The 17,032-nt window shown below is 37.4% G+C and overlaps 3 protein-coding genes across 3 annotated transcripts; all 3 read right to left on the reverse strand.

The window, feature by feature from the left end:
- Nucleotides 1-1,535: 1,535 nt before the first annotated feature.
- LOC145903719 (uncharacterized) lies at nucleotides 1,536-3,395 on the reverse strand. The gene is made up of 3 exons (XM_082991847.1): nucleotides 3,304-3,395; nucleotides 3,071-3,228; nucleotides 1,536-2,525 (listed from the first exon to the last, which is right to left on the reverse strand). Exons 1-3 carry the CDS (start codon nucleotides 3,373-3,375, stop codon nucleotides 2,300-2,302), a joined length of 456 nt encoding a protein of 151 aa, XP_082847973.1. The 5' UTR covers nucleotides 3,376-3,395; the 3' UTR covers nucleotides 1,536-2,299.
- A 61-nt stretch (nucleotides 3,396-3,456) lies between these two features.
- On the reverse strand, nucleotides 3,457-9,009 carry LOC145903121 (ileal sodium/bile acid cotransporter-like). The gene is given in 13 exon segments (XM_082991199.1): nucleotides 3,457-3,572; nucleotides 3,718-3,836; nucleotides 3,928-4,063; nucleotides 4,292-4,416; nucleotides 4,971-5,070; nucleotides 6,235-6,530; nucleotides 6,623-6,780; nucleotides 6,936-7,034; nucleotides 7,301-7,389; nucleotides 7,670-7,788; nucleotides 8,274-8,409; nucleotides 8,484-8,608; nucleotides 8,924-9,009. Coding segments are annotated over 13 exon segments (1,704 nt in total).
- Nucleotides 9,010-13,365: 4,356 nt separating this feature from the next.
- LOC145903123 (ileal sodium/bile acid cotransporter-like) lies at nucleotides 13,366-16,679 on the reverse strand. Its single transcript, XM_082991200.1, has 9 exons — nucleotides 16,640-16,679; nucleotides 16,061-16,160; nucleotides 15,336-15,460; nucleotides 14,986-15,121; nucleotides 14,775-14,893; nucleotides 14,544-14,632; nucleotides 14,190-14,285; nucleotides 13,958-14,115; nucleotides 13,366-13,591 (listed from the first exon to the last, which is right to left on the reverse strand). Exons 1-9 carry the CDS (start codon nucleotides 16,677-16,679, stop codon nucleotides 13,366-13,368), a joined length of 1,089 nt encoding a protein of 362 aa, XP_082847326.1.
- Between the last annotated feature and the right edge of the window lie 353 nt (nucleotides 16,680-17,032).

The following is a 17,032-nucleotide window of genomic DNA, read 5'->3' on the forward strand; positions in this document are numbered from 1 at the left end:
GTAATGCTGATTATCGGTGATTCAACTGCCAAAACAAGAATGCAAGACCACTGTGGCTGACATAACATAATACCAAATTATACTCTTTTGACAAAAAAAATATTGAAAATCATTTCCACACATACGAAGTATGCTTTTTTTCTGTGTCGTTAGGAAATGTTGCTAAAGGTAGAGGTGGAGAATAAGTTTTTTGCAAAAAAAAACAAAAAAAACACGTAATACTTAAGAGGACTCAACTACCATCCATTTGACAAGTTTACATATGTTTGGCACCAACACAAGTCAAATCTCTAATCTTTCGCCTATAGCGCAACTAAGCGTTTAGATTAGTTTAAAACTTTCGTCGTTAAGCGGCGCTCCAGATCCTTCTGCGTTCCAGTCATATCCGTGCTAAAATGCTGTTTAAATTCGGTTTTAAACTTTTCGTCGTTTTCCCCGTCGTAATGGCAATTATAGTTACGCCGTAATCGAGTACAATCAACTAACAAGAACCGAACAGCTTTGAACCGTAGGCAGTTGTCGACAAGCTGTCCGGAAAAGGTGGAGTTACTGCAAAAAGTTTGTCATGAACCAAACCACCGCGAAAAAACTAGCGCAAAAACAAAAATATTTTTTATAATGTTCTGAGTGTACGGAATTACAAATCTTCCATCAAATCAACAAAATTGTCTACATGGGTTATACCTGAAACCCTAGCAAACAAAGCAGTTACAAATATTTAAATTTTTGCCTCTAATAGCTGTGGTTCATAACGATAAACAGGCGAGAAAAAAGCGACTATGAGGATTTGAACCACTAAATGCACATGCTGACCTTGTGATCACTTTCGTAGTTATACACACAAACAACACTTGCTTTGATTGTCCTGGAAGGATACAGGAAAATACATTTCGCCACATTTAGCACGATGCTACTTTGCGTGTTTTTGTTAAAAAGGGCACATATTTGTTTGATTGTCGTAGAAATTGGTCAAATCAGATAAAATATAAAACAATCCTAAATTTGTTTGTGTCTTAGATTTACTTTAAACATATTTCTAAAATTCAACACGTATTTCTTTAAAAAACAAACTATGTTGAATTACACAACAGCGATGACAGAAGCAGCACAACTTGAATAGAAGAATTTCATTATTCGTCAAATTTCATGCAGTAAGTTTCGTGTTTATTTACGATGTAGTGATTGCATGCATTGCTGTGTTGATGCTGTCTTGGAATGCGCAATTGTTTTTGATGCAGCAAATTCAATGTGAGAACACTTTTCTATGTTTAGTTTGATCTTTCAATTAAGCAACGAATAACCTACTGAGAGCATGTATTTAATAAAGTGGAAAAATTATTAATTCAACATAATGGAATTGAAAACGTGGACAACAATTTATTTGAAGCCAAGTACTTAGATTACCAAACCACATATTTCTGTTTATACCCATTAGTATGAAATTTTAATAGATATCGCAAAGCCCATAAGTGGTCAATATTATATGACGTAAAACACACATGCACCGACAGCAAATGTAATACGTCACACGGTATATTAGATCCAGACACGGATTTATTCAAAATTTACACATTACATTTGTTTTCAGGTTTGTTGTTCTGAACACAAAATCAGCGTTGTTAACAAAATTCATATCTTACTCAAAGAAACAATTTACATTACAACTAGCAAGTTTAGAAAATTCCAACCAAGTAATTAGTAACTGCAGCTTTTTATATAAGCACCCATCAACTGCACCAGAATACGTGGACAAACACCTAAAATTTCATAGCCCAGGGGTGGATATGGCATGGGAGGTTTTGTGATTAGGTCTCCCCTCCATCCAGTAAAACCTGTCACAGCACTGACAAGTCGCAGCAGTTGCCGAAGGTTTGCTTTAACATTATCTTTGTTCGTCACAATAGCGTGATTTTATACAGGTTGTGGCAAAAACGCCCTCACCCTCGAGAGGGAAAGTTTTTGGATTCACCCTTGCAGCTACCAAACTTTAAATATGAGATTGGCAACAAACACACGTAAACAAAATATCCCTCTGTAATATTAGGTTTTCAAGGGATTGTTTGGTTTGATATTATGAATATTTATGAACAATATACTTTATAAGGCAAGCATTCAGATGGCACATATGATTCGCTAAGCAAATGAAAAAAGTTTTTTTTAGGTTTTCAGCTCACGCAGCAGCTGCGAATGCGAAAGAGAATTTGCATCGAAGAAGTGTTTTGAAAAGAGCATAACGCAGTGACGAACAACAAACATTACCAAAGTAAATCCACGTGTAAATTATATACTCTTATTGAGTTTACACCTTTGTTCCATTTTTCTTCCCAGTTAGAGCACTTGTGACGTCACCTCCCTCATGTCGATCATCATCCTTGCTCTTCTCATTTTGCACAGGAACAAAATAGTTGAATCCATACTTCTTCATAAGAAGGTAAACCGTGACAACTACAAATGACACGACCAGTTGCATGGAACCGTAGAAAAAGGAATATGCAACAATAGATGGCACAACACTTGGAGTATCTCTGCAAAGAGATCGTTGAGAAACGGTTATAACTAGAAGAAAACTTGACCTAGATTCGTGGCCAGGATATCATGGGTTGAAATCCCGGTGAGGTAAACAACATACAAAATAAAAAAAACGAAATATCATACATCGCATTTAAAGGACATATTTAAAGGCAAGCAGTAAAGAGTTACCGGGAACGTTTTAAATTACACGACAAATAAACCCGATGTATTGTCGTGTACTAAGGTGAGATTTCCTAAATTAGAATCAATTTTCAAAGATTAAGTTTCTCATAACTATCTGTTACGGAACAACCGCTAATTGTTTACAAGAACCCCATCACTATAATAAATTTTATTAGGGAACAGCGGAATGTTCCGGTTTACTTTTGCTGCTGCTTGGAGGTGACAAACTTAATCACTTGATTGCTGTCTGCGTATTTGCAAACGAAATGCTTTTGTTCAGTACAAAAATTAAACAAGTAGTCCCATGATTATGAAGGTTAATAGTAATAACTTCTTTTCCTTAGTGCTATCCAAACCGAGTTAATGTATTACTTACTTGTATGACAGCAAAATTACGTTCAAAGCAACAGGGCAGCTTTGGAACATGATTTCTATGCCGACTGTGCGTCGTTCCGGTTGAGAGAACCCTAGAAATGGTATCCTCGTAGCGGCGTAACCGATTGCGAACGCACAGAACATGAACAAGAATGCAGACTGTGGAATGGACGAGATGGTTTCAATTGTTTAAACATTTGTGGCCAACAGAGAAGTTTTCGGTTCATAAATTACCCCGGCAAGTTTGGCGTTTGTTTCGTCGAACAGTCCTTCGATCATAGATAAAGTCAACGTAACCACCACCATAATGGAACCGATTATCGAAAGCACCTATAAAGTAAATTGTCGCGTTTAAAACGGCATAGGTACTTTAGTTGGTTGTGTAATTTATACAAATATTATCGGCATGCCCACCTTAGTTATCATACGTGATTTTGATGGTACAAAGTGCTGGACAGCAATTCCTATTAGAATGGGGATAATCATTCCCACCAAACCGATTCCTGTGCGTAGAGAGAGCAGAATTATACTCCTGTATTGTAAGTTCGTTATGTTGTAAGAATAACGCATGCATATGTGTAACAGATCGAAATACCGATGCTATTTGGGGGTTAGCTCCTGAAACCAAGTTATATTTAGAACTTTTACCTAGCTCTTTGTAGGGCACACGGAGGGTTTCGTCCAGTTGCATAATCGCACTGAATGCGTAAAGCCACATTGGCATAAATCCGAGCGCCAGAAGAGTGGAGACGGCAGTCATCACTATGCTGAAATACAACGTCCATATTATTTTATGCATACGCGTCAGCGGTTGAGGTCAAGCATATCTTTATGGTGGATAATATTACTTTTTTATACCTGAGGTCCATATCTCCGTCCAACCAATAAGTAGCGATATTGCTGTATGATCCACCTGGTGAAGCCGACTGGATGATCATCCCAAGAGTCTTTGGTAAAGTAAACCTCATCACTTGGCTAATGCCAAACCCCAACACTGGAAAACATGTATGTACGTTTGTCTTTGCAGCTCTAACTTAACGTAACAGTTCTTTTAATACCAGTATTTCCATTAAAAATGGTTTTGTACCTAAAGTGCTGCGAATAGAAATTATTCAGAAAGCGCACATAAAGATCGTATTCAAATATACCTTCAAATTTTCTGTTTGATGTGGTCGGTAGAAATATGTTTACATTTTTAAAAACTTGTTTTTAGGCCACTCACGGGGAAGCAACAGGAGTTGCAGCGCAATCCCAGTCAGAAATTTCTTTGGTGTTTTAATGAAATTGATGATTCTCTTTGTGCTTGTCGAACAGCCCAACCCAAGCATTATAATAAACACAGATATGCTGAAAAACATTATTACAGGGTGTAGCAATATCATGATAGTTTACGGTTTCAACAACTGCACGTCAATCGCGTAGGGCTTTTCACCTGCATACGCAACGCAGTTATGATATAATTTGTTGAATTCAATATTGTGTTGCTCTGTAGACGTAGAGGTGCTTAGCTTTTTGAGTGAAAGCTAACTAATTTCAGGCATTTGAATGTTTCAATATTTAACAAATTTTACATTTTGAAGGATAAATTTGCATTGATGCAAACGTTTAATTTGATTCATTCAAACTAGGATCTTTATTGGAAGATTTAAACAACAGTAAAGTACATATAAAAGCAATGGAGCCAATAATTTTTTTTACAGTGAGCTGCAGATAGGGCCACTGTTTCGATCTAACAGGTCTCATCAGTGCAGCTGTAGTGTAACTTACAACGATCTTGTCAGTTAAAATGCGGCAAGAATTCCACTTTGTGGTGACTATAGTAATAACATGTTAAAACGATATTCTTTGGTCGTTATTAATCTTGGAGCAATCACTTTAAACCTCAACAAATTTATTCTTACAAAGAAAGTTTCTGGGAGACGTCTATTATCCACCCTCCACCTTCCGCGGACGAAATGTTTTTGGGAGCAAGACTCACATTTTGCGCAGAAAAGCTGATACCTGAACAAGGGTTTAAAAATCGTTAAGGCTATTTTTTTGTTACCTGTCCGAAAGTATAATGAATAGAACGAAAAACGAATAACATGTCTACAAGCCCCCATAACAGTCACGGCCAAGCAAACGTTCCTATTGTTGGGATTTTAGTGTAATTGAAGTTTAACCTTGGTTACGTGGCTTACACTTAAACGACAAATTCGCTGTAAAATATATTGCTATTCTGTTTTAGTCATTTCCAGCGCAAAAATGCAAAACTAACCCATATACGTGATGCATTAACAGCATAACAGTTCAAAAACATGTACCTGACATTTCAGAGAAAGGTTTTGTTGCACCGATTTCCGTGATATCAAATTTCCAACTGAAGCGACGATCTTATCTTTTGGCAAATAACTGCAGTGTACTAAAACTGTATAGCCTAAATTCTAACTGCCACCTGCAGTGGTACCTGTAATACATGCAGTGATCCTTCTCGCAAGCAATGCATGACTGCCTGAATCACTTGCAACAACAGATTTTCTCAGCGACCGCAAAGCCTTAATGAACCGGAACATTTTGCAAAGTCAACCTGACTTGATTTGAAAGTGAGCAACGTGAGTCGGCAAATAAACTGCTGTCGGTTTACAAATTACACTTCCGTTATTTTCTTCTTCCCAAGATTCTTAGATTCATTTCACACAAACATTGTTACATTTTACAAGTAATTAATTCGCTATCACAATATACCATATACAGTCTAATATTTTGACCCGCAAAGATTTATCCTTTCATGTTGCATCCATTCTTACTTTCCTCAATTTTGTGCCCTGCAGACCACAAACCCGCCAACTTCCCCGTGCTTACGTGACTCACGAAACTAAAAATTTGTGTTTCTGCAATTGATTAAATAAAATGTGACTGAAACGTTTGCTGATATTTTGTAAATCATTGGACCTTCGTCGAACCCCAGAAACCTCGCCAGCGAACCCCAGGAGAATGTTGATCCCAAAACTTGGCAGATCTGCATTAGCATTTAAGAGTGGTCTATATACCACGTATACAATAACATTATCGCTTGTGTTTAACCAGTTTATTGAACTTTCTTTTGTGAGGTTATTCAATGGAAAGAATAATTCTCAACGAAAAAAGTTTTTTTAGTGTATTTTATTCGTTACGAATTACTCTCACATTTACGTGGCGACATTCGTAACTTTGCATTAAAGGTGGTTATTTGATGGATATTTTGTATGCTTTGTGATTATCTTTCACTCTACTCCTTTTCATCGGTCATGAGAACATTCGTTGCCAATTCTTCGTCGTCTTTATTCTCTGCCTCGATCTCGTCGTTGGGAACAAAATATGTGAAGCCGAATCTTTTCATGAGAAGGTAAGACGTGATCGCGATCACTGAGGACATCAACTGCATGGAGGCGTAGAAGAAAGGCAGACTGACCATGTATGCTACCACTGGAGCCGGGCTGTCACTGTGAATGTAGATATGGACTTACTGCATAGTACAAAATACTTTGTGACCATAATTCTCTGTAAAACATTCGTATACACGGCAGTAACTTACTGGTAAGATATGAGAATGACGTTGAAAGCCACAGGGGCGCTTTGGAACATGATTTCTATAGCTACAGTGCGCCGTTCTGATTGAGTGAAATTGAGAAAGGGGATTCGGGTCGTTGCGTATCCCGTCCCGAAGGCGCAAACAACCAGCAAGGCAACAGACTAGAAAATGTAAATCCAGAAGTTTAAAAGCCGCAATTTTAAACTCGAACATGTGTCCGCGATCCAGTTTATTATTATATTATTAAAATGTTCTCATACTCGGGAAAAAAGGTACATGTGTGTATCGGCTATCAGTAAAATGCTTTTCTTCTTACCAGCATAGGCCTTGCCCTCGCAACCTCGACGTACAGTCCAAGAGATATTGAAACTCCCATGATTCCAAGAACGAAAAACGAACCCAAGATGGTGAAGATCTTTGTAGAGGAATTTTATCGTCAGGGGAGGGATATGTGGCCAACGACAGCAGGTATATTAAAACATTTCTGATTGGTTCGTGTTGTGGTTTTACTCGTCGACCTTAGTGCTGTCACTTGTCAGGATATTAACGCATTTAACTTGGTTCAACAAACTCAGAACATTCCAGTCGTTATCCAACGGACATACATTAAGCAAACGCGTCAGATGCCTGGCAACGTCAGTAACGAACCGTTAACTTGTTAAAACGTGCATAGAGGAATACCTTGGTTAGAAGGCGGGATTTGGATGGAAAGAAATGCTGTACCCCCAACCCCAACAGCACCGGAACGACCATTGACGCCAAACCAATTCCTGCACACAAGCGAATTTTTCGGTGTCAAACAATCTCAAATAATCGCAGTAAATTTTGAAATTTGCTGCAATTAGGTAGGGCTACTGTTGGTGTGTTACTATATACGGGAAAGTATAATCAAACGTCATTTCGCAACAGTTTACAATAAAATCTGCAAATTGAGTTAAGTGTTGGGATTATCAATTACCTAAAGGGTAAATCCATAAGCGAATTTCAAATCTACCCAAAACAATGCAAATATGTAACAGCAGCAACTCATAGCAAATACAAAACTTTTACCGAGCCAGCCGAAGGGCACTTTTAAGGTTTCCTCCAATTGCAGAACCGATGTGAAAATAAGAAGCCACATCGGCATGAACCCCATTGCCAGGAGCGTGGAGACGGTGGTCATGATTATGCTGCAACGCACAAAAAAGTTGATTAAGGCAAATTCTCCCTTCAATCTTATGGCGGAGATAACTTTATTTAAGGCCGTGAACAGATAAGAAGTTTGGTACGACGAACTGTTGTGGTTATTCTTTGCCGCGGGCAGATCGTATTTATAATTACACGACCAACGAAATTCATAATTTTGTGGTGACGTTTTGTTTGTATGTGGCAACATAGACATTTCATGGGTTAGTGTGATGTTTGCGGCAAAGATACAAGAATTAACTCCAGGTATTTATATCTAAGGGCTGCGGTATATTTACGGTAGTACTCTCTTTCAAATCTTTGTTTACTGTGAAGTTTTTGGCCTTGCTTGGTGACATAACAAAAGGTTCGGCCAATGTCAATGCCTTTTGCGGCGATTTACGAGGGTCGGCTTAAGCTGCTTCACAACAGCAATATGTTAAGTTTCCTGACAATGTTACAGAAATATTGAGAGATAGAAAACTGTCACCTGAGGTCCATATCCCCGTCCAACCAATACGTCACAATGTTACTGTACGTTCCACCGGGCGATGACGACAGGAGAAGAAGTCCCAGAGTTTTTGGCATGTCCAAATTTAAAATGCGACTTATTGCGAAACCGAATACTGTGGAAACAGAGTGATAATATCAAGTGGTAGAATGGAGTCTTCTCTATTTGGTGAACGTTTGATTAACTTACGTGGGAGAAGTATCAGCTGCAAAGAGACACCGGTTAGAAAGTGTTTGGGTTTCTTGATAAAGTTCACTATCCGTTTTATGCTCGCCGAACAACCCAGACCGAACATAATCGTAAACACGGCGATACTGAAAATGTGCATAAAGATAACTCTCGTTTCACATCGTACCGAACTAATATACCGGAGTTAAGACAGAATGGTTAACATCTAACTAATGCCGAAAATGTATTACTACAAGATTAAAGATTTCGAGAATGAACAGGCTGCCCCATACCGCTGTAAACATCGACATGTATATTCTCAAAATTGTGCAAGAATCCTTTATTGGTGGTGAAAGATATAATGCAACTAAAATGTATTCAACCACGACCTTGAATAGAAGTATTACAGTTGACGGTTTATTATTTCTAATTCCTCTCCCACTCAATTCCAATTTACTCACAAAGCCAACTTTTGTGCTATCTGCAAAGCCAGATTTAGGTCTACGTTATGTGCTGCATCGCTGGTCGTGTTGGTCGTCGTTCCCATGATAGTCGTGACATTATCTGAAACAAGTTATTATATTTGTTCTAAAGTATTTGGAATTTAGATATTTGTAGTGCGGCCGTTTAAGTAAAGCTGCAACCTTGTGCTTTTATATATGATTTGCCCGCAATAAAATTTTGGACACATGCACCAATCAGAAATGAAAACTGCAAAGTGTCGAGAAAAAATCAAGCACTTTGGCATTTCACGTACTATCACAAACCAAATGCATGTTGATATTGATGCAGAAGATAAAGTTTGCAACTACACTGCAGTCATAGATTTTTTTTAAATACGAAGAGGTATTATGCAATAGCAATGACTCGCAAACAATTGTACGCGGTACAGAAAGTACTTTGACATATGCAGTAATTATTGAGTTATTTATAACCTGGTTGTGTTCGGTGAGGAGCGATAGAGGATATATTCATCTTTGTCCTGAGCACAAGAAATACAAATTTTGTTTTTAACACAGTTGGTCTGTAAATGAAGTGCAATTACAAATGTGACTGAAACTGGTTGTAACTTAGGTATATAATCTGTGCTGCTTATTAAGATTAGTGTAAAATATTCAACACTAAACCTGGCTTTGCTTGCTTGGGATTCTTCAAAACACAAGACAATAACTTTTGCAATCTGCACATTTTTATAACAAGCTGGAAATATGTCCACAAACAATGTTTGTTGTCAAATATTCTGTGACTCAATCGAAACAGTTAATTTAGTTCTAAACCTCCAAGCGCAACAAGCCGTCCTGCCTCGGTATAAAACCGTAATGCTGATTATCGGTAAATCAACTGCCAAACGTGCCTAATGACGAGCACAGGAATTTACCGGGATATTTTCGCCTGCGGGTTCGACGCTTTAAGTTCTTGTGTGAGTTTGTCATAAAATCTAATCTAGTTTGGAAAGAAAAGCGAAAGGTAATATGCTACTCGTGCCGAGGCAATTTTGGCTATCTCCAAGTTTTTTGCATCAATTTAATCTATTTATGCAAGTTTGAATAATAATCAAAACCTCTTTTGACAATGAGACCTGCAACAGAAATAGAAGGAAATATTTGGACGGCTAACGTAAATTTGAAAACCCTATTATTATAACTTCACTCCAGACCAGTTGCCAACCTAATTTAAAATCGAAAAACTGGGTTTTGGGCGTTTAAAATCGGATAGTTACTTGGTACCTGGTGTTATTAAAAAGTAAAAGCAAATTCAAGCTGTATTTACAAAAAAAAACTAAATCGTTAAGGGACCGTTCCTTTGTAGTTACATAAAAGAAGAATACTTCGTTCGATCAAAAATGGACAATGCTGTACCTGCCTCTCTGGATGCATTTGAGCTCCTGTTTGGTCAATATTTGGTTTAATATGCAGAAAAGTTTAATATGCAGTATTTAACTGAAAATGAATCGTTGAAGTATAGGCTGTCTTCTCAATTGTGGTTCTATGCAAGCCCATCCTTTGTTTACGTAACGAAAGCAAAGTTATATTTGCTGAATAGTTGCCTGCGAGTCCCCCTAAAAGCTGTTTATTATTAGCAGAGAATTAAAAGGAAGTCAAAATTGCGCAGAGCATAAACGACGTAAAACAAACATCATTTGGAACGTTTCTTCCAAAAACGTAGAAAACTGAAAATTCTGTTTTTAACAGAGTTGGTCTGTAAATTACAAACGTGACTGAAACTGGTTGTAACTTAGGTACATAATCTGTGCTGTTTTTTAGGTTAGTGTAAAATATTCAACACTAAACCTGGCTTTGCTTGCTTGGGATTCTTCAAAAACAGTTCAATAACTTTTGCAATCTGCACATTTTAATAACAAGCTGGTAACATGTTCGCAAACAATGTTTGTTGTCAAATATTCTGTGACTCGATCGAAACAGTTAATTTATTGTTGACATAACCCTGAGGAAGTCTCGCCGAATGGCAGACGAAACGTCGGTTTCAAATAAACACTTTAGAAACTAAGTGCCAGAAGCGCAATTGCGATTAATTAGTTAATTTAGTTCTAAATCTCCAAGCGCAACAAGCCGTCCTGCCGCCGTATAAAACCGTAATGCTGATTATCGGTGATTCAACTGCCAAAACAAGAATGCAAGACCACTGTGGCTGACATAACATAATACCAAATTATACTCTTTTGACAAAAAAAATATTGAAAATCATTTCCACACATACGAAGTATGCTTTTTTTCTGTGTCGTTAGGAAATGCTGCTAAAGGTAGAGGTGGAGAATAAGTTTTTTGCAAAAAAAAACAAAAAAAACACGTAATACTTAAGAGGACTCAACTACCATCCATTTGACAAGTTTACATATGTTTGGCACCAACACAAGTCAAATCTCTAATCTTTCGCCTATAGCGCAACTAAGCGTTTAGATTAGTTTAAAACTTTCGTCGTTAAGCGGCGCTCCATATCCTTCTGCGTTCCAGTCATATCCGTGCTAAAATGCTGTTTAAATTCGGTTTTAAACTTTTCGTCGTTTTCCCCGTCGTAATGGCAATTATAGTTACGCCGTAATCGAGTACAATCAACTAACAAGAACCGAACAGCTTTGAACCGTAGGCAGTTGTCGACAAGCTGTCCGGAAAAGGTGGAGTTACTGCAAAAAGTTTGTCATGAACCAAACCACCGCGAAAAAACTAGCGCAAAAACAAAAATATTTTTTATAATGTTCTGAGTGTACGGAATTACAAATCTTCCATCAAATCAACAAAATTGTCTACATGGGTTATACCTGAAACCCTAGCAAACAAAGCAGTTACAAATATTTAAATTTTTGCCTCTAATAGCTGTGGTTCATAACGATAAACAGGCGAGAAAAAAGCGACTATGAGGATTTGAACCACTAAATGCACATGCTGACCTTGTGATCACTTTCGTAGTTATACACACAAACAACACTTGCTTTGATTGTCCTGGAAGGATACAGGAAAATACATTTCGCCACATTTAGCACGATGCTACTTTGCGTGTTTTTGTTAAAAAGGGCACATATTTGTTTGATTGTCGTAGAAATTGGTCAAATCAGATAAAATATAAAACAATCCTAAATTTGTTTGTGTCTTAGATTTACTTTAAACATATTTCTAAAATTCAACACGTATTTCTTTAAAAAACAAACTATGTTGAATTACACAACAGCGATGACAGAAGCAGCACAACTTGAATAGAAGAATTTCATTATTCGTCAAATTTCATGCAGTAAGTTTCGTGTTTATTTACGATGTAGTGATTGCATGCATTGCTGTGTTGATGCTGTCTTGGAATGCGCAATTGTTTTTGATGCAGCAAATTCAATGTGAGAACACTTTTCTATGTTTAGTTTGATCTTTCAATTAAGCAACGAATAACCTACTGAGAGCATGTATTTAATAAAGTGGAAAAATTATTAATTCAACATAATGGAATTGAAAACGTGGACAACAATTTATTTTAAGCCAAGTACTTAGATTACCAAACCACATATTTCTGTTTATACCCATTAGTATGAAATTTTAATAGATATCGCAAAGCCCATAAGTGGTCAATATTATATGACGTAAAACACACATGCACCGACAGCAAATGTAATACGTCACACGGTATATTAGATCCAGACACGGATTTATTCAAAATTTACACATTACATTTGTTTTCAGGTTTGTTGTTCTGAACACAAAATCAGCGTTGTTAACAAAATTCATATCTTACTCAAAGAAACAATTTACATTACAACTAGCAAGTTTAGAAAATTCCAACCAAGTAATTAGTAACTGCAGCTTTTTATATAAGCACCTATCAACTGCACCAGAATACGTGGACAAACACCTAAAATTTCATAGCCCAGGGGTGGATATGGCAGGGGAGGTTATGCGATTATGTCTCCCCCCCATCCAATAAAACCTGTCACAGCACTGACAAGACGCAGTAGTGACCGAAGGTTTGCTTTAACATTATCTTTGTTCGTCACAATAGCGTGATTTTATACAGATTGGGGCAAAAACGCCCTCACCCCCGAGAGAGAAAGTTTTTGGATTCACCCTTGCAGCTACCAAACTTTAAATATGAGATTGGCAACAAACACACGTAAACAAAATATCCCTCTGTAATATTAGGTTTTCAAGGGATTGTTTGGTTTGATATTATGAATATTTATGAACAATATACTTTATAAGGCAAGCATTCAGATGGCACATATGATTCGCTAAGCAAATTAAAATAGTTTTTTTAAGGTTTTCAGCTCACGCAGCAGCTGCGAATGCGAAAGAGTTTTTTCTTGCATCGAAGAAGTGTTTTAAAACGTAACGCAGTGACGAAACACGCAGTAACGAACAACAAACATTACCAAAGTAAAAGTGTAAATTATACACTCTTTTTGAGTTTACACCTTTGTTCCATTTTTCTTCCCAGTTAGAGCACTTGTAACGTCACTTCCCTCATGTCGATCATCAGCCTTGCTCTCATCATTTTGCACAGGAACAAAGTAGTTGAATCCAAACTTCTTCATGAGCAGATAAACCGTGACAACTAACACTGACACGACCAATTGCATGGAACCGTAGAACAAGGAATATGCAACTATAGATGGCACAACACTTGGAGTATCTCTGTAAAGAGATCGTTGAGAATCAGTTATATCTAGAAGAAAACATTATCTGGATTCGTGACCAGGATGGTAAAAAAATTAAAATAAAAAAAATGAGAACAGATTTAACGTAGTATGCAAGTGGTCGTGCCGAGATGACAAGTATTGTTAAACAAGTTTCTTTATTCTTCATACTGAAATCACATTTGGCAGAATATATTTAGAGGCAAGTAGAAAAGAGTTACCGGGAACGTTTTAAATTACACGACAAATAAACCGATGTATTGTCGTGTACTAAGGTGAGATTTCCTAAATACGAATAATTTTTCAAAGATTAAGTTTCTCATAACTATCTGTGATAGTTAAAACGAGTCAATGTATTTCTTACTTGTATGACAGCAAAATTACGTTCAAAGCAACAGGAACGCTTTGGAACATGATTTCTATGCCGACAGTGCGTCGTTCCGGTTGAGAGAACCCGAGAAATGGTATCCGCGTAGCGGCGTAACCGATTGCGAACGCACAGAACAAGAACAAGAATGCAGACTGTGGAATGGACGAGATGGTTTTATTTATCAAACATTTGTGGCTAACAGATAAGTTTTCGTTTAAAAAATTACCCCGGCAAGTTTGGCGTCTGTTTGGTCGAACAGTCCCCCGATCACAGATAAAATCACAATAACCAACACCATAATGGAACCGATTATCGAAAGCACCTAAAAATGAAACCAAATTACAGAAATGTGAACGGGTTCAATTACTACCGGTTTTATGAACTTAAATTTATCCGCAAGCAACGTTACACAATGTAGTAAGTTAAAGGCGATGAACAATAGTAACAAAACAAAGTAAATCACAAACCTGCCTTGCTGGTATAGACATATGTTATACGATCATTGGTAAATTGTCGCGTTTCACGGCATATATACTTTAGTTGGTTGTGTAATTTATACAAATATTATCGGCATACCCACCTTAGTTATCATACGTGATTTTGATGGTACAAAGTGCTGGACAGCAATTCCTATTAGAATGGGGATAATCATTCCCGCCAAACCGATTCCTGTGCGTAGAGAGAGCAGAATTATATTCCCGTTGTGAGTTCGTTGTGTTGTAAGAGTAACGCATGTAGACGTGAGACAAAATGAAATCCGGTGCTGTTTGTAAGTTAGCTCCTGAAATCAAGTTATATTTAGAATTTTTACCAAGCCACATGTAGGGCACACGGAGGGTTTCGTCCAGTTGCATAATCGCACTGAATGCGTAAAGCCACATCGGGATAAATCCGAGCGCCAGAAGAGTGGAGACGGCAGTCATCACTATGCTGAAATACAATGTTCATGTTATTTTATGCATACGTTTCAGCGGTTGAGGTCAAGCATATTTTTAGAACGGATGATGCAGTTACTTTTATACCTGAGGTCCATATCTCCGTCCAACCAATATGTAGCGATATTGCTGTATGTTCCACCTGGTGAAGCAGACTGGATTATCATCCCAAGAGCTGTCGGTAAATTGAACCTCATCACTTGGCTAATGCAAAACCCCAACACTGGAAAACATGTATGTACGTGTGTCTTTGCAGCTCTAACTTAACGTAACAGCTCTTCTAATACCAGTATTTTTAATAAAAAAAATTTTGTACTTAAAGGGCTGCGAATAGAAATTATTCAGAAAGCGCACATAAAGATCCTATTCAAATATGCTTTGGATTGTCTGCTTGCTGTAGATTTAAATTTTTTTCAACTTATTGTTTGGCAACTCACGGGGAAGCAACAGGAGTTGCAGCGCAATCCCAGTCAGAAATTTCTTTGGTGTTTTAATGAAATTGATGATTCTCTTTGTGCTTGTCGAACAGCCCAACCCGAGCATAATAACAAACACAGCTATTCTGAAAAACATTATAACATTAATAATGTTCGTTATACAGGATGTGGCAATAGCAGGATAGTTTGCGGATTCAACAACTGCACGTCATTCGCGTAGGGCAGTGGTTCCCAACCTTTTTTGTCCTGTGCACCCTTTTAGTCGATATTCAAATCTAATTCCCCCCCTGCAAATTTAGTTTGGTAAAATATCGTTTACATTAACATTTTAATATAATTCCTAGAAAATTAAACTCTCGATTATAAGCTCTATAGCCTCTAATTTGTTAATATTGTGACACAAATTCTCCCCTACAAATGACGAAATTCTCCCTTAGTGGGGAACTCCCCCCTGGTTGGGAACCGCTGGCGAAGGTCTTTTCATCTGCATACGCAATGCATGTGTGATGCATTTTATTGAATTTAATACTGTGTTGCTCTGTAGAGGTAGGGGTGCATTTTATTGAACTTATAGCTATGGTGCAGCTTACAACGATCTTGTCAGCTAAAATGCCGACAAGCCTTACACTTTGTGGTGACTATAGCAATAACACGCGGCAATGGAATTTTGTGGTCGTTATTAATCTTTAAACAATCACTTGAAACCTCAATAAATTTATTCTTACAAAGAAAGTTTCTGGGAGACGTCGATCATCCATCCCCCACCTTCCGTGGACGAAATGTTTTTGGGAGCAAGACTCACATTTTGCGCAGAAAAGCTGATACCTGAACAAGGGATTAAAAATCGTTAAGGCTGTTTTTTTGGTTAGTTGTTCGAAGGTAAAATGAATAGACGACAAACATGTCCACAAGCCCCCATAAGAATCACGGCCAAGTAAACATTCCTGATGTCTGGATTTTAAGAGATATATCTGGAGTGCGGTCGTTTACGTAAACCTGCAACCTTGTACTTATTATGGATTTCAGTATGATTTTGCCTGCAATAGGATTTGGTAACATGCATCAATCAGAAATAAAAACTGCAAAGTGTCGAGAAGAAATCAAGCACTTTGGCATTTCATATACTATCACAAACCAAATGCATGTTGATATTGATGCAGAAGATAAAGTTTGCAACTACAATACAGTCATAGAATTTTTTTTAAATACGAAGAGGTATTATACAATAGCAATGACTCGCAAACAATTGTACGCGGTACAGAAAATACTTTGACATATGCAGTAATTATTGAGTTATTTATAACCTGGTTGTGTTCGGTGAGGAGTGATAGAGGATATATTCATCTTTGTTCTGAGCACAAGAAATACAAATTTTGTTTTTAACAGAGTTGGTCTGTAAATGAAGTGCAATTACAAATGTGACTGAAACTGGTTGTAACTTAGGTATATAATCTGTGCTGTTTTTTAAAGTTAGTGTAAAATATTCAACACAAAACTATGGCTTTATTTGCTTGGGATTAGTTAAAAACAATTCAATACCTTTTGCAATCTGCACATGTTTATAACACGCTGGTAATATGTTCGCAAACAAAGTTCGTTGTCAAATATTCTGTGACTCAATCGAAACAGTCAATTTTGTGTATAAGCTGCAGACAGATGGCCACTGTTTCGACCTAAAAGGTCTCATCAGTGCAGTT

Source organism: Ascidia mentula, chromosome 5 (genome assembly GCF_947561715.1).
Source record: "Ascidia mentula chromosome 5, kaAscMent1.1, whole genome shotgun sequence".
Classification (NCBI taxonomy): Eukaryota; Metazoa; Chordata; class Ascidiacea; order Phlebobranchia; family Ascidiidae; genus Ascidia; species Ascidia mentula.

What these genes read in the sequence shown, in the direction of transcription:
- LOC145903123 (XM_082991200.1), bottom strand. Translation starts at nt 16,679, where the DNA reads ATGAATATATCCTCTATCACTCCTCACCGAACACAACCAG. An exon ending in TGTGCCCTACATGTGGCTTG is followed by an intron (nt 14,633 to 14,774) that starts GTAAAAATTCTA and finishes CTCTACGCACAG; the next exon opens with GAATCGGTTTGGCGGGAATG. An exon ending in AATCACGTATGATAACTAAG is followed by an intron (nt 14,286 to 14,543) that starts GTGGGTATGCCG and finishes TTTCATTTTTAG; the next exon opens with GTGCTTTCGATAATCGGTTC.
- LOC145903719 (XM_082991847.1), bottom strand. Translation starts at nt 3,375, where the DNA reads ATGGTGGTGGTTACGTTGACTTTATCTATGATCGAAGGACTGTTCGAC. An exon ending in CAAACGCCAAACTTGCCGGG is followed by an intron (nt 3,229 to 3,303) that starts GTAATTTATGAA and finishes TCCATTCCACAG; the next exon opens with TCTGCATTCTTGTTCATGTT. An exon ending in GTAATTTTGCTGTCATACAA is followed by an intron (nt 2,526 to 3,070) that starts GTAAGTAATACA and finishes ATCTCTTTGCAG; the next exon opens with AGATACTCCAAGTGTTGTGC.